The sequence below is a fragment of the Coffea eugenioides genome, chromosome 11 (assembly GCF_003713205.1).
Source record: "Coffea eugenioides isolate CCC68of chromosome 11, Ceug_1.0, whole genome shotgun sequence".
Lineage (NCBI taxonomy): Eukaryota > Viridiplantae > Streptophyta > Magnoliopsida > Gentianales > Rubiaceae > Coffea > Coffea eugenioides.
Genome location: NC_040045.1, coordinates 48,152,220 through 48,172,525, shown reverse-complemented (window position 1 = coordinate 48,172,525; position 20,306 = coordinate 48,152,220). Strand labels below are relative to the sequence as shown.

General features: G+C 38.9%; 2 protein-coding genes across 4 annotated transcripts; one reads left to right on the top strand and one right to left on the bottom strand.

Moving 5' to 3' along the window:
- Positions 1-1,081: 1,081 nt before the first annotated feature.
- Positions 1,082-13,637, bottom strand: LOC113752791 (polypyrimidine tract-binding protein homolog 1-like). The gene is given in 8 exon segments (XM_027296850.1): positions 1,082-1,545; positions 1,752-1,850; positions 1,853-1,864; positions 3,538-3,660; positions 4,473-4,562; positions 6,984-6,988; positions 10,563-10,700; positions 13,616-13,637. Coding segments are annotated over 8 exon segments (714 nt in total). The 3' UTR covers positions 1,082-1,320.
- A 98-nt stretch (positions 13,638-13,735) lies between these two features.
- LOC113751706 (KH domain-containing protein At4g18375) lies at positions 13,736-19,164 on the top strand. 3 transcript variants are annotated; one of them, XR_003464852.1, is made up of 9 exons: positions 13,736-13,926; positions 14,710-15,280; positions 15,706-16,134; positions 16,229-16,486; positions 16,769-17,035; positions 17,123-17,190; positions 17,441-17,505; positions 18,319-18,434; positions 18,525-19,164. XR_003464852.1 is itself a non-coding variant. In XM_027295815.1 (8 exons), exons 2-7 carry the CDS (start codon positions 14,711-14,713, stop codon positions 17,484-17,486), a joined length of 1,638 nt encoding a protein of 545 aa, XP_027151616.1. In that variant the 5' UTR covers positions 13,736-13,926; position 14,710; the 3' UTR covers positions 17,487-17,505; positions 17,707-18,101. The 3 variants fall into 3 exon arrangements, 1 of the variants encoding a protein (XP_027151616.1); XR_003464853.1 differs by lacking the exon at positions 17,441-17,505; XM_027295815.1 differs by lacking the exons at positions 18,319-18,434; positions 18,525-19,164 and adding an exon at positions 17,707-18,101.
- Positions 19,165-20,306: the final 1,142 nt, after the last annotated feature.

The following is a 20,306-nucleotide window of genomic DNA, read 5'->3' as shown; positions in this document are numbered from 1 at the left end:
CTGCTCTTCTCGAGGGTCATTTGAGTTTCGTTTGTTAGGTTCATGGTTAAGCGTCAATTCTTCAATACAGTTGAATCTCCCAAACAAGGAGAAGAATAAATGCGGTGCGGTCACCGTCTTTACACTCCAGCTTGATCGCTACTCCAGATACTGAAACATATGCGTTCCACTGACAAAGCTTTTTATGGACCCCAAGCACACAAAACTCAGCCTTGCCCTCCGACGAATTCCGGAAAATATCTCAACATCCTCATAGAATATGCTTAATTGACCCATAAATGGTGGTGGCTCTAATGCAACTAACAACATTATTAAGATTTAGAGGACGCTTTTTACCGTGATTGATATGTTAGCTTGAGAGGCGGAAAGACTCTTCATTTTATGCGTAGGCAGAACAAATAATTCCATTGGGCGAGAATAAACACGCTCTTGTTCAACTTTCACGTTTGAGCACAGTTCCGACACCAGGCAAGACCTCTTACGGCAACTAATAAATATTTCAGAAACCAGCCTCTTCGCTTGAACACCTAAAACCACCGCCAAGCTGATTTGATCGGATTGTATTCCTCGAGTAATAGTGAATATTATATGCAGGCCCATAAAGGTATGATTGGAGTATCGTTTTTAAGTATTGAGCAATTCACATCCACCTGATCACATAAATCTCCATCTCTAGTGCGAAACAACTAAGAGCGAACGCAAGTACAAGCAGCACTAGAACTTGGAAAAAGTAAAATGAACTACTCTTCAAGTTTGATAAAAAACTTATTACTACATTGGGTCCACAGTGGCTAGGATAATATATTCGAACACGAATTGTATGAACATTTATTATTAAGAAAACGGTCAACGCATGCACAAGCGGGGTAAAGTTGGTGGTCAGATCACCAGTCAAAAGATGCATAACCAAAAGCCGCTATATGATATAACTCCCGGCTGGTATATGCTATTATTAGATAACTATCCCTATAGATTATGAATACCCTTCTACGGTTATTGGCCTTGTACGGTTTTTGACAGGGAGTTCTCTCAAGACATTCAAGCAGCTCAAAACCAGTAAGCATTCTCACATTGCCAATGATTGAAAGAACCAAAAGCTCATGATACGGCACAAGTGTTTATTACAGTGAAGAGGCAGTATCCATTAAAAAGTGAAGAAAAAGAAACCAAAGAGAGTATGCTGCATATTGGGTCCAGATACAAAGTTTCTATGTTGCTTTAAAAGCACAGAGGACAAAAGACTTACTTTCACCAAAGTATAACATTACCGACGAGGGTAAGAAGGGTGACCATGAGGATAAACACCTCCAGGCAGCACGCTCAGTTGATGCACAGGCTGAAATACATGATTGGATCCCAAGAGGACACCTGTTCAATACATGATTGAGCCTGCGCTGCACCACCCCTGCCAAACCCATTCCCAGCTAGCAGTGAAGCAGCCTGAGAATTTTGCCAAACTGTTGCTGCACCAGTGAGGCTAGCTTGCTGCAGACCAAGCAATCCTGAATCTGGAATTGTATAATCTCGACTCCTTTCACTGTAAGGCTAAAAAGTTTACACAGATAATGACTTCAGTATCATGAAAAAAGATACCTACACCAATTGAAACCACAAAATTTTTGAAGAAGCATGCATCCAAGGACCAAATCTTTTTCCCTTTCAACAGTGAACAAATTCTTTTGCAGAAAGAAAGGCTTTATACAACTCATCTCAATTTTTTTCTCAAAAAAATTTAGAATTCATCTTGATACCTTTGCATTGAGATCAGTATGACGAGAGTATGTAAGATGAAGCTTACAATAGCCACCATCATATATGCAGTGACCTTCTAAAGGCTCTTTAGCTACAGCTGCTGTTGTACCATCTGCAAATAAAGCAGCCACAGGTCAAACAGAAAGAACTCAAAAAGATAGCAGCCAGTTTCTGCTGGAAACAAGCACCCATGCATATAAATTATCACAACTAATGAAAATAAGTACAATGGTTCATGTAAGATAATACACATTGTAAAGCATATTTCTTCAAGAGTACTATATCAAAATCCCCTCGAGTTCCGCATGCACGACTTTGAAGCTACCTCAACACACCATTTACCTAAAGGCATAGTATGGAATATCCAGAATATCTCCAAATGCTCACATCTGAACAAGGCTAAACCTCCTAGCCTTATCAGGGGGCGCGTCAGAGTGATCTTAAGCTAGTCACTGGCCTGCTACCTTCCCGACTAACATTATGTCAACATCTGACAAGAGTCCAACCCCCCCAGTATAACCAGGTTCACAACCTCCCTAGGAAAATATTTCTTGGGTTCACAATTCAATTTTAGATACTCCAAAATATTTCGCCGAGTATTGATATTTACTCACAAGCACAAATAGGTAACAGATCAAGAAAATTGACAAATTGCAAATGAATAACAGAGAAGTTTATTGCAAAGGTCTCAATGTTTTGCTTAACATTTCCTTCAAGTGCATTTTATGGACTAGTCCTTCACAGCATAGCTCAACATAGCTTTACTAATATTTAATAATATTATTGTTATTCATTTTTTACTTTCATTTCTGGTGTGCTGTTCCTTGCCCTATATTTCCCATAAAATCATTCAACTTTCATTACCATCACTATTTCATTTAATTTTGGTAAGCCAGCTCGATGTATAGTTGCAGTGCACTATATAATAATTATTTAATAGTCTAGAACCTTTATCTTGGAAATTTCCCTTGTTTGAAATATTTTTTGGTGTTTTACTTTAATTGTTTAATTCAATCCAGATTTGTTCCAAAGACTAAATCTCGACCCTGATCCTATATTAATAGTTGCATGTATTGGTTTCCCCTTTAATTAACTCTTACTACTGATCACTTTTTTTTTTTTTTCCATGATCATTGTGGCCAGGTGGTTTAGTTCATATTTTGAAGTATCAGGTGCTAACAATTTGATCTTACCAGGAATACTAAACGGCATGTCCAAGTTACCATCCTTCTTATGTGAGAATTTAAATAAGAAACCCAACTATAACATTTCGTGACAAGTACAGAAGAACTAACTCAAACTTGCACTTTCAATACCTCAACCATACAGTCCTTATTGTCCGACATTTACACAATTGACAATTGAGTACTGCCATAGAAAGCAGGATAAAAAACCAAAGAAACATGGGCAGAGATGCCAAGAATACTGATCATAGATGGACAAGTGCAAAGACTAAAGTATGGAGCTTAAAATACAAAAAGATAATTGTCTGACATTTACAGGAAAAATAATTGAAATGCAAACAAGGATATCAGCCACTATAAACAATGAAAAGTTCCTATAAATGGTAGTGAGAGTTTGCACAAAATTTGTGGTGGAAGAACTACCTGGCTCCTAAAGAAAGGCTCGTGTGCTTGTTCTAATCAAACCTAATGCCAAGTGATGAACAACTCGTGAACATATGTTGACAGAGAGAGAAAACATAGGGAGGGAATGAACTCCCAAGCTCCAATTTAGGCTCGAAATGCAAATCTTAGTATAAAAGAACTCGCAGAAAGCAATTACCAAGTGAATGACATGGATGCTGACATCTCCAGCTTCAACACCCTCGATCATAATAACCAGCAGGTCATTGCCTGGAACATCTCCAGGACTCTTATTGTTAACAATTTCATGTCTGTTTGAATACTGAGGGTCTGTTTGGTTGGAAGTAAAATGTTTTCCTTGGGAAAATATTTTCTGTGGAAGTAATTTTCCATGAAAATCATTTCCCTTTCATCATTTTCAGGTGTTTGGTTAGCTTATTGAAAATATTTTCTTACTTCATTTTTCTGATGTTTGTTTAACTTTTGAAATATTTTCACTTTTATCTCTATCTTTACTTTCTACACATTATAACTACATACTTCTTCCCATGCAAAATAAGAAAATTTATCTCATTGTTTAACTTTAAAAAATCTTGGAGAAATGTATATATAAATAAAAAATATCTCCTTAAGCAATAAACAAATTGCTGGCCATTTAGTGTCAAATATCAATCACATGCAATGCTTATTGTGACATATATCTTGCACTCTCACTGCTGAAAGTTTCTCTAGAAAAGAATGTCCATATTATATATAATTAATTACTAGCATAGGATGAGCAGGATGAAGTTTTTTTTTTTATTTTGAATATACTAGGGGGAGGGTTGGGTTGGGTTGGGTGGTACGGGGGAGGGAGTGTAAGGAAGAGGTATTGGGTTCGAGTCCTCCTGTTTACACTAAAAAAAAGAAAAGAACATACTACAAGATGTTTTCAGTAAGTTTGGAACATACTACAGGCGGGATGCATGCATTTCGGAAAACAACTTCAGTAAGTTTGGAAGGGAAGTTGTTTTCCATAAGATGAGTGAAAATATTTTACATAGGAAAATGTTTTCAATAACTTTTGTGCAACCAAACACGGAAAATTAGGAAAATATTTTCCTGGAAAACATTTTCACCCGAAACAAACGGACCCTGAATGTAAACAGTTTTTCCACGTACATGTGCAGGCTCAGAAGATGAAGCATAATAGTTGACCATATTAATTGCTTGACTAAGGTCCACCTGCATCAGAACTTGAAACAAGAGTTACTGTCAATACAGAACCAGCCCCTCAGCAAAAATCCCGAAATCAGCCAATTTTCCACCACTTAACTGCACTGCATAACCATACAACAAGATTCAGCTGATCACATAATTACTCCATGTATGAGTTCAAACTCTGATACAGAAGGCAGGAAGAGACCAATAACTCCCTACCAGAAGAGATGATAAACGAAGAACACCTCTTGGTGATAAGGAGTAGATATTATAGCTAATCAGATTTTAGACAAGAGATTTGGGAAATGAACTTGTTACAAGCTGTTTGACACCATTCTCCTTGCACTACCTATCTTTTATACTAGCAGAGGGGTGGTGGGAGGAGAGTTAGTTATAACTAACCTCCACTACCATGGAATTCCCTCCCTTTCTATTTCGGGCGCTTATGCATGTGATCAGTACGTACCTTCCATGCATGGCCTTACTATTTCTGTTAATTGGTTACATAAAATCTAAACAGCAGAAACAGACGCATAAGAAACAAATATAGAATGAAAATACTAAATTGCCCATGGTGAACATTTGGCTCATAACAGATGCTCCCGCCTGAGAAAGTCTTTGTCCTCAAGGACTAAAGGTAGGGAACTTCTGCCTTAAATCATGCAAAAATTCCCATGTTGCATCCTCTGGAAATGAATTGCTCCATTGGACCAACACCTGAGTTGCGGCTTGATTTCCTCGCTTTGTAATGCGCCTGTCGAGAATGGCTACTGGTTCGAGCAGTAAATGGCCCTGATCAGTGATGGCAGATGGTAATTGGGGTGCCACAACGTGAGATCCCACCTTCTTTTTTAACAGGGAGACATGAAAGGTGGGGTGGATGCGTGCATGGTCAGGAAGTTGGAGTTTATAGGCCACCTTCCCTATACGTTCGATGACTGGAAAAGGGCCAAAGTACCTTGGAGCTAGTTTTTGACAGCTAGAAGATTTGAGGGAGTGTTGTTTGTAAGGATGCAGCTTGACATAAACCAAGTCCCCAATTGCAAACTCCCTATCAGTCCTATGTGCATCAGCTACCTGTTTCATGCGATGTTGGGCTCTTCGCAAGTTATGTTTGAGGAGGTGGAGTATCTTTTCTCTGGCAGCCAGGCTTCTATCCACAACCTCAACTACTGCAGAACCAGGTAGATAAGGGGTGTGAATAGGAGGTGGTTGGCCGTAGACTACCTGGAATGGGGTGATTTTGGTAGATGAGTGGAAATTCGTGTTGTACCAAAACTCTGCCAAGGATAACCAGGAGTACCATGATCGTGGCTGCTCACTAGCCATGCAACGCAAGTACCCTTCCAAGCATCTGTTCACTACTTCTGTTTGCCCATCAGATTGGGGATGATAGGAGCTAGAAAATTGTAGTTGGACCTTTAATAATTTGAATAGTTCCTTCCAGAAATGGCTAAGGAAGATGGAGTCCCTGTCACTTACAATGGTCTGAGGGAGACCATGTAATTTGAAGATGTGATCCATGAAAGATTGAGCAACCTCTAGTGCAGAATAAGGATGAGATAGTGCACAGAAATGTGCATACTTACTTAGCCGATCCACGACCACCATGATGACTTGCTTGCCTTGAGATTTTGGGAGGCCTTCGATGAAGTCCATAGAGATATCTGTCCAAATTTTATCAGGTATGGGTAGAGGTTGCAACAGACCCGGATAAGCTGCTAAATCAGCTTTGTGTCTTTGGCAAACATCACAAGCGGTCACGAAGGTGAAAACATCCTCGCGCATGTGCCTCCAGTAGAATGTGCCTTTAAGTTTGTGATAAGTCACCTGAACTCCAGAATGTCCCCCAAAAGAGCTAGTATGCCAAAATTGGATTAATTTGTTCCTGAGCACCCTGTCAGCTCCTACCACCAGCTTCCCTTTCCTCCTCAGTATTTGGTTATCCCAACTATAGTGCTTGACTCTGGAGGAGGCATCCGAGAGTAAGTGTTGGATAATCTCCTGCACCTTAGGATCTGCCTGCCATGATTGCTGGATTTCTGATAGGACTGTGGTGGAAATGCCATGGAGAGACCATGAAGTCACCAGTGTGTGAGGTTGCCTGGATAAAGCATCAGCCGTGATGTTTTCAGTCCCTTTTTTGAACTGAACTTCATAATCATACCCCATCAGTTTTGATAGCCACTTTTGCTGACTTGGTGTTGAGATTTTTTGATCCATCAAATATTTGAGGCTTTGGTGGTCAGTTTTGATGATAAAATGGCCCCCTAATAGATACGGCCTCCACTTCTGAACAGCATTAACAATAGCTAACATTTCCTTCTCATAAACTGACAAACCTTGATGCCTGGGTGCTAAAGCCTTACTGAAAAAAGCTAGTGGCTTCCCATGTTGCAACAAAACAGCTCCAATGCCTGAATTGGAAGCATCAGTTTCCACCACAAACTCTTGAGAAAAATCTGGTAAGGTCAATACAGGAGGAGATGTCATCGCAATCTTCAGCTGGTTGAATGCTTCAGTTGCTCCAGTATGCCAAATAAAAGCATTCTTTTTTAGAAGATCAGTCAAGGGTCTAGCAATTTGTCCATATTCTTTGATAAATTTGCGATAGTACCCCGTTAACCCCAAGAAGCCCCTCAACTCCTTAATTGTAACAGGAATGGGCCATTGTTGTATGCATGTAATTTTCTGAGGATCTGCATTAATACCTTCTGCCGAGATGACATGTCCCAAATATTCGATCTGGTCCACAGCAAAAGAGCATTTGCTCTTCTTCACCTTGAGCTGGTACCTGAGTAATACCTCAAAAACTTGTGTTAAATGTTGTAGATGCTCCTCCCCAGATTTGCTGTATATTAAAATATCATCAAAGAAGACCAGCAAGAATTTCCTTAGAAAGGGCCTGAATAAGTCATTCATTAAGCCCTGGAATGTTGATGGTGCGTTGGTTAGACCAAATGGCATAACCATAAACTCATAGTGCCCATCATGAGTTCGAAACGCAGTTTTGGCAATATCATCAGAATGCATTCTGATCTGGTGATATCCAGACCTCAGGTCTAGTTTGGTAAAAACAACAGCCCCAAAGAGTTCATCAAAGAGCTCTTCAACCAGGGGTATAGGAAATTTATCCTTCACCGTGGCTTTGTTAAGCTCCCTGTAGTCTACACACATGCGCCACGTACCATCTTTTTTTTTTACTAACACCACCGGAGATGAGAACGGACTATTACTGGGTCTAATTATACCATTAGTTAGCATTTCAGCCACTAGTTTCTCAATTTCACCCTTTTGGAATGCAGGGTATCTGTATGGCCTAACATTAATGGGTTGGACTCCTTTCTTAAGGTAAATTCTGTGGTCATGCAGCCTAACAGGAGGTAATTCCATAGGTTCTTCAAATACTTCGCTATATTTTGATAAAAAAGATCCCAGTTGGTGTTGGAAAGGAGTTACCTGCTCATCCGAATTCATAGAGGTACAGAAGCTATCAACCTTTGGGTCCTCATCTGTTGTCAAATCTGCGTGATCCCCCTCAGCAGTCACCAAACACAGTTGAGCAGATTCAATTTGTTCAGTTTTGGTGAGGAGTTTCTGCATTTGGTTTTTTGAAATAATCTGCACTGGCTGCTGCTTGGACCCTCTCAGCACCCTCTTTTTCCCCTTTTGCACAAACTCCATTCGCAGCTCTGCAAAATTCCACTTGACTTCCCCCAACGTTGACAGCCACTGCATCCCCAACACTACCTCACAACCACCTATAGGCAAGACTAGAACATCTCCTTCAAACTCTTGCCCCTGCATCTTCCATTGGAACCCAGGACACAAGGTAGTTGTAGTGAGGGCATTTCCGTCAGCTACTACCACCCTCACAGGGGCAACCTGTACTGTTTTCAACCCAAACTTCCTTACTAAATTAGGATGTAAAAAATTGTGAGAACTACCACAGTCTATCAGGATGTTGAAAGCCTTTTTGCTGACCTGACCATGTATTCTCATAGTACTGTAGTTGGGAACCATTAGGCTACACATAGCACTTGAAGAAATTTGTGCTAAGTTACCTTCAGTTAACAACTCCTGCTCATCATCCTCAAGGAGTAGTTCCTGTTCGTCCAAAGACTCTTCCACATACTCGATCCGATATAGCTGCCGTCTCTTGCACTGGTGCCAGGAGCATACCTTTCATCACACCAGTAGCATAGTCCCTTGGCCCTCTTTTCATCCATCTCCGCGGTACTCAGGAATTTCGAGCTTCGTTTCTGTCCTTCCAGATTGCTGGCTCCTCTTTCCCCAGGTTTGGGTAGTAGAGGGGCACTGTAAGAGCTACTCTGCCTGGGAAAATGGCTGTTGGAACCTGCATTTGGAGCATAAGATGTGTTCCCTCGGAAGGGGCCAGAGAATTTACCTTGCTTCCAAGTGTTCGTAATCCTAGCTTCCTCAATTTTTGCTAATCCAACAGCGCGTTGTAGATCTCGTGGCATAAACATTCTTACTGCCAGTTGGATTTCTTCCTTCAACTCCCTAATGAAGCAGCTTACCGCGTACTGCTCAGGAAGCTCTACTCTGTTTAACAATTCCTCGAACGATTCCTGGTACTCCTTTACTGACCTGATCTGTTTCAAGCTCTTTAAATCCCCCATAGGATCGTCATACAGGCAATCACCAAATCTGGATCCCAGGGCCCGTACATACTCCTCCCATGAGGGTGGATCTCGTGAGATCCTAGCCTTCATGAAAACTTGATGCCATTGGAGAGCCTTGCCTTCCAAATGCATGGCGGCAACTCTGACCTTGGCTTCGGATGGGGTTTCATCAACTTCAAAAAACTGATCACACTTGTATAACCAGCTTTTGAAGTCTAGACCTCCAAATTTGGGGAACTCTATGCGAGAAAATCTGGTTGGAGGTTGATAGCTACCCCCACGACTTCCTAGATTATTATTCTCAGAAGCGTGAGGAGATCCTTGCTGTCCTTGGCTCCTCTGGCTGCAAACTTCCAATACCAAGCTTTTGATTGCTTCTAATTCCCGCTCAAATTGCTCTCGCTACTCCTTCAGCAAATTTCTGACAGTTTCTTCAAACTTTCTATTTTCTTGACCTCTTGTGCCTTCTACCATTGCCTCGTGGAATTTTCTACTGAGCTGGAGTGACCCAGCTCTGATACCACTGATACAGAAGGCAGGAAGAGACCAATAACTCCCTACCAGAAGAGATGATAAACGAAGAACACCTCTTGGTGATAAGGTGTAGATATTATAGCTAATCAGATTTTAGACAAGGGATTTGGGAAATGAACTTGTTACAAGCTGTTTGACACCATTCTCCTTGCACTACCTATCTTTTATACTAGCAGAGGGGTGGTGGGAGGAGAGTTAGTTATAACTAACCTCCACTACCATGGAATTCCCTCCCTTTCTATTTCGGGCACTTATGCATGTGATCAGTACGTACCTTCCATGCATGGCCTTACTATTTCTGTTAATTGGTTACATAAAATCTAAACAGCAGAAACAGACGCATAAGAAACAAATACAGAATGAAAATACTAAATTGCCCATGGTGAACATTTGGCTCATAACAAACTCATGCAATGTGATTATATAAACTACTCTAGCTACCGATGAGCAGTCTAGCCGCCAAAATTTTAATACGTCCCAGAGAATAATATTCTGCCAATTCATGCCAAATCTTCTTTACTTTCTATAGCACTTGCTTAACGGTTACTCGTCCATTTGAAATTTCAATGTTCATCATCCAAAGGATATGGGAGGAAAAACTGTCAGTCATACACAGTTTTTTTTTTAATAGATGAATTCGGTTAGACTGAATTCATTACCGTTTTCGAATTTGAAATCGATTACTGAATGAATTCAGTTATGGGCAATTCAAAATTAAAAACGATTTAGATTTCTATAGGTCAAATAACCGAATTCATTGCACCGAATGCACACCACATTGAGCAAAATTTGCAACCAGAAAAACAAGAAAAGAAAGTGGAAATAAGAGAAGCAACTTACGAACCTATGAAGGCTTGGTTGCGGTAAGAGCCGGCGTTGCACTTGGTATTCACGACCTTTCCGAAAGGGTTGCATAGCTCGATTAGCTCTTCTTCACTACATTCCCATGGCAGGTTTCGCAGGTGCAGCACCTTCAAGGCGTCTGCGTTTTATATACAATTCGATCGAGGAGAAGTGGCGGAGCTTGATCTGGTTTCCAAGGAAAGCAAAGGCATTGGTACAACTCTCTACTTAGTTCTAGCTCTCGGGCTCGGGGAGGTGCAAATTGCTTTCCTTCGATCCGCGTTTAAACATTGCGCCAAGAGGGTTTTTTTTTTTTTTTTAATAATAAATTACATTTACTTCCCTTAAGGTTCGGTCATATTTCTGTTTCTACGCATAAAAAATAAAGAAGTCTCCTGTGATAAATCTAATATATAGAAAAGTTTCCTATGGTTTCAAAATATATAACACGACAACCTGTACTTTGAACTAAATTGTAAAGGTGACGAAATTCGTTAAACTTAACGGAAATGGATGAAATGACCAAAATGCTCTGATATAATTAAGCAAAAGACAGTTCAAAAAAATCATTTATTTTATATTCTAAATAGAGAGAATTGAGGGTTAAGGGGTAGAACAGGTATATTTGTTAAAAATTAGGTATACATTTTTTTTTGATTACAATAAGTCATTTCCGTTAAGTTTAACGGATTCCATTACCTTTATAATTTAGTTCAAAGGACGGGTGTCGTGTTGTATATTTTGGAACTACGGGGGACTTTTCTATGTATTAGGTTTACTGCAGAGGACTTTTTTATATTTTACCTATTATTATTAAACAAACCGTGTAATTTGACCAAAAAGACCCCTTGATAGTAACTTCTCTTAGAATAATTTAATTGAATAAGTGTCAAAAAGGTCAAAGTTGCTCCACAAAACGATCAAGAGTCCAAAATTTTATTAAAAAATAAAAATAAAAATCCATAGCAAGCTTCTCCTTGCATTGCGGTCACATAACGACCCAACATCACTTTTCACCCTTTTTGGTGCGGCCTCTTCTCCCTTCACTACTACTTTTCAGGTCTTTCTCAAAACTTCAAAATTCACCCATAAACAAAATCACAAATAAACTATAGTTAAATCGTATTAATGAAAGAGACAACCCAGTAGTTTTTTTTTCGTTCAAATTGGATCAAAATTCGTATCAATGAAATCGAAATTAGTAAAAACAATAATGATCTAAGAATCTATCAACTTTTGTCTTATAGGTCTGGGAATCTCATGTGAATACGCCAAAAAACCAACTTTACTATTCTTTTGCCCAAGATTATTTTAAAAAATTAGCAAAAAGATAAGCCTTTTCTTTCCTAAGATTTTGATATATTAGGTTTAAGAAAGGATAAAAGGTTGAGGGGGAGCTGATGTTATTTGGTGAAAAGAAAGAGCAATGCTATCTTTGGACCATTTTTGGGAAAGTTATCGAGTAAAAATGATTGAGGAAAAAGGGTACCTTACGAAACCTCCGTCTGGATTAGTTATTTTTTTGGGTGATTTTGAAAAATTTTAGTGTAGTAGTGTATATAAAAAATTTTTATTATAATTTTTTTGAAAATTTTTATATATTATATGGATGAGATATTTTTTAGTTATTGTGTATTATTGTAGTATTGTATTTGAAAAACTTATTTTTGAAAAATAACCAATCCAAACGGTTTTTCTTTTTCATATATTCTTAATGTCTTTTTGATGTCTCGAGATGGCAAGGGGGAATGTGATACAGCTTTTGACAATGAAAGAGGTTGACTATTATTTGACTAAAGCGCATGGTTCATTTGGTTACATGGTTACATCTTAAAAGAGGCAAATGTTGTTAACTTTTTTTTTTTACTCTCTTTCTGGTTTTATGATTGTCTCCTTTTTCAATATTTCATTTTTTAGGCCAATTTATTTTGTCATGTTTTATTATATAAGGCCAATTTGTTTTATATGTCCAGGTAAATAATATTTGCACTCCTAATGAAGTTTTAGTTAATCTACTGACATTTGTTATTAATTGAATTAATAAATACTCCTCCCACCTGTACAACACGTTGGTTTGTTTGGATTGAGCATTATTTACCCAATTTTATTTGCTTACATCATCATTACAATTTCCAATACACCTTTTTATTTTCTCAATTACCTTTTTATCTCACATACATCACATTACAAAAAGTGCTACAGTAAAAATATCCCAAATAACTTACAATCCAAACAAAATCGTTCTCTCATGTCTCGATAGATTTTGTTTTTCTTATCACCTCTAGTTTTGTGTAATCGCGGTTCTCATTCAACTTATAATAGAAATAGGTTTCAAATTGGGCAAATCTCTAATCTATTGACGGCAAAAAATTCCTCTTATTATATTTTATCTTTTGCGATGATGCTCTTATAACCGCTACTACAATAACACATCGAGCTCTCTCTCTTCTTCTCAATATTTTTATGTTTGCTACCAAATAAATAAGTAAAGGTGAATATGTGTAGGACTCAAGTATGTTAGAAATTGGGTCATTATACTACAAAAACTCAATACTTGACCATCATATTCGCCCCCACGTGAATGGGCTGGTGGTTGGTGCCTCTTCCTCGGGACCGTTAGGTCCTGGGGTCGAACCTCCGCAGCAACATCAGTTCGCCGTGCATCTAACGTGTTAGGTCTGGTTGGGGCGCTGGCCGGGCCGGAGTGGGGATTAGTCGGGCCGCCTTTACGGACTTGACCCGGACACCCCACTCCGTCGACAAAAAAAAAAAAAAAAAAGACCATCATATTCAATTTGATTTTTGTCAATTTCTTACATACTTATATGGTGCTATCTTAGGGAGGTTATATTTTGCGACATTGCTACTGAAGTGGTACTCGGATTATTGCTGTGACTTTGTAATTTTCTCATGAATTAGGGGGTTTGTTTGGAAATGTGGTTTGTTATTTACATTAAAAAAGATTTTTATTTTTTTGCTCGCGTCATAAATCTATAATCTTTCCTTTTTTTTATTTGTTTGGCGTGTCACTCACGAGAGACGGCTCAGGCTTACTTATGGAGACCATGGGCCCCATGCTCATTGATTTCACCTCGGGCCGGGTCTGCAGCCAGCTTTGCTAGTTCTTAAATTACTCCTACGTAGCCGGTTCAGTCACTTGACGTTATAATCGAACGTCGGAGTCCAAAACCCTAAAAAAGACTGGTGCGAACCAGCTGCAACTTATTAGTGTTCCTGCCTGCTGCACAAACAGCAGAACAAATCCAACTCCAGGCTCCCTACTTGACGCAACTCAGATACCTAATCCTCTCTTTCTTTCTGATAAAAAAAAATATAAATCACAGGTCTCCGCATTTGTTGGCAAGGTAGAATTCAATTTAGATAAATATTGTCAATTTATTTTCCTCCTGTCTGTTCATGCCGTTGATTTGGTCTGTTGTGTGATTTTCATCCCCCTTCTTTGATAATAGCAACATCTAAGAACAATTGAAAGAGACTGATTACTCATATTCTAGGTAAATATGGTAGTGATTCCCTTGCGTTTTGATTCTTAGATCTAGCTTTTCTTTTGTATTGGGAATATTCGTCCTGCCTTTTTTTTTTGTTTTTCAATTATTTTGTATAGCCGTGAATAATTTACTGCTAAGCATAAACGTATACTTGGTTCTCTATCTTTTATTTTTCTCCGTCTGTTTCTTCTTGTTCTTCTTCTTCAAAAGGCGCGACGAGAATAAGAATTATCGTTAAATCCTATATATTGTCAGAGGGATTTCTTTTTTCTTTTTGGCTTGGTTTTGTTTCAAAAAGAAAATCGGTAAATTTGCGTTTAGCTGCAGCCTACATGCTTACTGCTGGAAATTGCTTGCGAGTTTGAGTTGGTTGTTACACATTTGACTTTTTATCTTTCTCATCCTTTTTAACAGTAGGAGCGTACCAGGTAGTAGACCTTTTGTAGAGAGTATGTTAAGTTGGTTTACCGACTGATAAATGGTAGATATCCAGACGGTGCAACCAGTTTTAAATACCTTTTTAAAGGTTTTTGGGTTAGGTTAATGCCTATCACGTGGAAGAGTTGCCTATTTTCTATATATTGATGTACGTTCTGTGTTTAACAATGAACTGATTACAACTTTTGGTCATTTTTTCAGGATGGCTGGACAAAGGAACAGCTACGGGAAGCGTTCTCATGACTATTCTGATAATGGAGGAAATAAAAGGAGGAATTCTGGTACTGATAAGGACACGTTCTCTGTTGGGTCTGATGATACCGTGTACCGCTACTTGTGCCCTGCCAAAAAAATTGGGAGTATTATTGGGAGGGGTGGGGAGATTGTTAAGCAACTAAGGGCAGACACTAGATCAAAGATAAGAATTGGTGAAACAGTTCCAGGATGCGAAGAACGAGTTGTCACTATATACAGTTCCAGCGAGGAAACTAATGATTTTGATGGTTCTGAGGAGCGTGTTTGTCCAGCACAGGATGCTCTCTTTAAGGTTCATGAAAAAATTGTCACTGACGAAACAGCCAGTGATGATGACAGGGAAGAAACTGCACAAGTAGTTGTCAAGCTTCTAGTTCCATCTGACCAAATTGGATGCATAATTGGGAAGGGGGGACAAATTGTACAAAGCATCCGCAGTGATACCGGGGCACAGATTCGCATATTAAAGGATGATCATTTGCCTGCCTGTGCGTTGAGCTCTGATGAACTTGTGCAGGTGAGGAATTCAGTCTTCTTAAGTTTCCCACCCACCCTAACCCCTTCCCAAAAAAAAAAGTATTGAAGAGGTCTAAAAGCCACTGGCTTCCTTCTTCTTATTGAGAAAACAGCTTCATTTTTTTTTGGTTTTTTTTTTGTTGGGGGGGGGGGGGGGGGGGTTTGTTCAAAAGAATTGAGTTTTCAAAACCTGAAATCCTTGAGGCATATTATTTCTCTATTTCCTACTGACCCCCTTGTAGAGAGGGAGAGCGGTCAGGATGTTGCACATTGTCGATCGATTTTGATCAGAATTAGTTTTTTGTCAGTTTGAATTTCAATATATTCGGTGGTATCATTTTATCTTTTTGAATTTCTGGATCTCATGGTTATACTTGAGTTGGAAGACCACTCAAGGGTTTTTCTGACCTTTTCTTGTGGATTCAGATAACTGGCGAAGCCCCTGTGGTAAGGAAGGCTCTTTATCAGATTGCATCTCGCCTTCATGATAATCCATCCCGATCTCAGCATTTGCTTGCATCAGCTGTTCCAAATGCATACCCATCTGGTGGGTCACTTATGGGTGCTACTGCTGCTGCTCCAGTAATGGGATTAACCCCATTGGTGGGACCCTATGGGGGATACAAGACGGAGAGTGGGGACTGGTCTCGGTCATTTTACTCGGCTCCAAGAGACGACTCATCTTCGAAGGAATTTTCTCTTAGATTGGTATGCCCAACTGCAAATATTGGTGGTGTGATTGGCAAGGGTGGTACCATTATCAATCAAATCAGACAAGAATCTGGGGCAGGCATAAAAGTTGACAGTTCAGCTGCTGAGGGAGATGATTGTGTAATATCAATTTCAGCCAAAGAGGTAGTTGTTATTCTCCCTTCTTCGATTTCAATAATTCTGAATGTAGGTATGAAAAAATATACTAATCTTGAGCTTTTCTATCATTTCCTATCAGTTCTTCGAGGATACATTCTCTCCAACAATTGATGCAGCATTACGTTTGCAACCTAGGTGCAGTGAGAAAGTTGAAAGAGATTCTGGTCTTATTTCATACACTACGCGGTTACTTGTGCCAACCTCTCGAATTGGCTGCCTTATTGGAAAAGGAGGTTCAATAATTACTGACATGAGGAAAATCACAAAAGCTAATATTCGTGTACTGACCAAGGATAACCTTCCCAAAGTTGCAGCGGAGGATGATGAGATGGTGCAGGTAAAGATTTTATGTGGCACGTGAATGCTCTGGTATAGCTATTCAAAAATTTGATTTTGAAATTAGCCGATTTGCTTTATGGGTCAGTTCAGGCCTTTTTGGTAGTCATCCAATAGCAGATACTAGTGAGTTATTGAAACTCTTTAGTTTTGAAGTTAGCAGATTGTTCACTCTGCCGTATGTGAATTCTGAAGAAAATTGACCATCTCTTATGACAGCGAAGAGTACACCTGCAATTTTTATTTTTCGTTTTGTTTACTTTTATGCTATATATTCTCGCAGATATCGGGAGATCTTGATACTGCAAAGGATGCACTTATACAAGTTACTTCTCGGTTGAGGGCAAATCTCTTTGAAAGAGAGGGTGCTGTATCTGCATTTGTACCTGTTCTACCTTATGTTCCCATGTCAACTGATGGTTCAGATAGTGTTAGATATGAAAACAGAGATGCGAAAAGGCATGGCCGTGGACATTCTTATTCAGCAGGTTATGGTAGTTCTAGTGATATGCAACCTCTTGATGGATATGGAAATTATGCTAGTCTCCAAGTAAGTATTATACTTTTTAGTTTTATCTCAGGTTAATAGTCTAATTTTTTATTGAGGCAAGTGAAACTCTTTGCTTGCTGTTTGCAGGGCGGTGCGAGTGGAACAGGTTATGGAGCCTATGGTGGATATTCTTCGGGACGGTCTGCTGGTTCTGGGTAAGGGTCGGCTTCCCAAAATAGAAAAACCGCTTAGAATAACAAAACGGATCCCATCTGTTTTCACTTGATGTCTTTTGACATCAGATTTTAATGAAATGAGTATGGCTATTTAAGAGGTTCATATGCTTGGTGAATATCATTTTTAACATGCAGTCTTATCTTTCATGCATTGAAGTCTGGAAATCCATTGTCGATCATCTGATTATGTGGATGATTTTTGTCCTTAATTATTGGCTTCTATTGCCAGGTTATCTGGGCAGAACCCTGTTTCCAGGAGGAAAAGTTTTTACTAAAGTTTCATAGACCATGCAGGTAGATCTGGGTTTTCTTTTTGGGTCCACCTTCAGTTTAATCAGCAATTTTTTGAGCACCAATCAATTGTAGGATTATGAAAATCTGCTATCCTGGCCCATCCTCTCCCATTTATTTCATTATGATAAGTAGCCTAACTCCCATTTGAATAACTGATAATCTTCTTTTCCCTTTGTTTACTTTCCCTTCCCAACAAAACAGCTGAGATAACTGAAGCCTGAATTCTGAAGCCAGCCTCTGCCTAAACCTGAAGACCAGATGAATCACGGCTTGGAAAACTCATGGCCAACCCTGATGCTTCAATATCTGAAGATCTTACCTACAACTGAAATTGCCATGTCCCGACTCCCGACAAAATAGTCTACCAGCTTAAACTATTCTGCTTCCAAGAACCTGTGTAGCCAGCTTGCCATTGTCCATTCTTAGTTGTCCTTTTTGTTGTATAAGATGATACAATTTCTTAGTATCAATTGCGTGTTTGGGGCATTTATTGTTGATTTTATCTATTTATTGAATAGCTGTTGTCTGGGTTAATAATCTCAAGTTGTTGAAAACTTTGCGAGGCTGCTATTTTGATTTTCTTAGACTTTTATGTCTCTGGGTTATTATGTGTTTGTTCATTATTCCAACTGTCCTCTAAACCTGAAAATTGGACATTGACTCATTCAGATGAAAGCTTTTTTCCTTGAACTTTCGTTGGATTGTGCAAGCTATTACATGACTTAATGATTATATTGCTACCATTGTGCATGTTCTAATGGTCATTGTTTCTAAATGTAATTGTCTGGAAATTGAATTATTGTTCTGCTAAAGGTGCTCACATCTCTAGCTATCAGAATGCACATCCTGACCTGTTTGCAAGTTGAATGCACGGCTTTGAAGGCTTTTTTTGATAACTGATTGAAAAGTGGATTTTCATGAAGCTGGTGGTAGGTTCTATATTTCTTGAAATATTGCAAAGATTTGAAAGCAATTTCAGGTTTAGTTTGGAAGTTCTAAGTCTTTACTGCATTTGGCAGGTCAGATGAAATATTTCCTTGTGAAAATGACAGGTAACTCTTATACCTCCTTGTATATCTTGCTTTCTTTAATTGTTTTCATTGAGTCTTAAATCTGTAGTTGTGGGAGAATGAGGTATTATTAAATGTTGAAAGCGATAAGGTAATTAGATATTCCTATGGTTTCATTGGTCGAAGCTCAAAGAAGATATGTAATATTAATAAACTCAATCAGTGTATATTTAAGTGAACTGAGATTAGGAAAGTGTGAAAGTTTACCTGTTAGAACATTTTTTGATAATCACTGCACCTAAATTTTTAATGTTTGAAGGTAAAGATGCCCCATAAATTCTTGGCATTTTGCTTTTAGTTTAGTTTTATTTGTTTTGTAACTGTGTCCCATTTTCTTTCCTCACAATTGGCACCCCTTAAAACTTCCCTTGGATTGTATGCATGAGCATAGCTTCTCCACTATACCAGCAACCTCTCAAAGTCTTGTTCTGTATCACTTAATCCACAAAGCTGCTTAGAGAAGTGGTAAAAAGGAAAATATTGAAGTAAAAAGGAAAGCCAAATACAAATGTTTGCATTTTAAGGGGCTTAAAAAACTCTGGTCATGTTTTTCACTATAATTTTTTTTTGTGGTGTTGTTGGGAGGGGGGGGGGGGGGAGTTTTACAGCTTTCTGTGTATCAATGGGTTTAGTCATATTTGCTCAACTCTGTGAGGGTTACCACGATAGTAGGGAGTAGAAAATTTACAAAGACTAACAAGTCACATCTCTAGTGTTTCTGGAGTAGTACATATGCATCACTGATCAAGATCTTAATTGTGTTTACTATCATCTAAATAATCTAGTTTGTGGTTTCGCCATTGTTATCATATTCTTGTTGTGATACCCACCACCTTGGGGAGTTCCCTGAGGCCAAAAGGAAAACATGTTCCTTCTCCAACTGCAGAGATGCTTGAAGCGTCATATTGCTTCGAATGATCTCCTCCTGGAAAACTCAAAGTAATAGTCCTTTTAAGAGAGTTTTTTTTTACTTTTTTTTGTTTTATTTTTTTGGGGGGCTTGGGGGTTCCCCTCTTGAGGTAGCTTTTGATATGTTATTGCTGTGGATTATAATTGAGAAGGGGCGGAACTTATCGACCCTTTTGGAACGCGTTTCTCTTGGTAATGCTGTTGTATAGAAGCCTGTAATCTCTATTTTGCTAGATTTTAGATACTTTCTATCTTCTTGTTTAAGGCAAGTTGGGAATTATGAAAGTATTCTCTTGTATAAGAGCCAATGCATTGGCTTCTCACGTGAGTAGGGCTGCATGTTTTAGCGCCATGGTTGTCTTCACTAGTGCACTTTGAAGTTCTTAGCTTTCTTCTAATGTGTCCGTCTTCGCAAGTGACATTCATTGAAGAACATTGCATGCTTGGTGTCAATGGTAAGTCCCGTAGGTTTGAGGCAAATGAGGTTGACAAGAATGATAGGGCCATCATGGATATGCTGCCAGTTTTGCATCTGGTGATCGGGAATGGCCAGTTGGAAGAATTCTTTGATTGTGTTGCAGTTGTAAAAAGCTCTTTTGCGGTTCTCTCGTTATAACTAAGGTCCGGTCCTTGTTGATTTTCTGCAGCCAGACTTCAGAGTTATGGGCTGAAGCTCTCAGCTCATTTTTCTGGGAAAAAAAAAGATGGAGAACTTCTGCCCTGAGATGTCAATTGTGAATGGCTTTTCCGTTTGGGTTGCAATTTTTTTTTGGAGTTTTCGTAAAAAAATATAATGTAGAAGTAAAAAAGTGATTGAAAAAT

What these genes read in the sequence shown, in the direction of transcription:
- LOC113751706 (XM_027295815.1), top strand. Translation starts at nt 14,711, where the DNA reads ATGGCTGGACAAAGGAACAGCTACGGGAAGCGTTCTCATGACTATTCT. An exon ending in GCTCTGATGAACTTGTGCAG is followed by an intron (nt 15,281 to 15,705) that starts GTGAGGAATTCA and finishes TTGTGGATTCAG; the next exon opens with ATAACTGGCGAAGCCCCTGT. An exon ending in GGACGGTCTGCTGGTTCTGG is followed by an intron (nt 17,191 to 17,440) that starts GTAAGGGTCGGC and finishes TTCTATTGCCAG; the next exon opens with GTTATCTGGGCAGAACCCTG.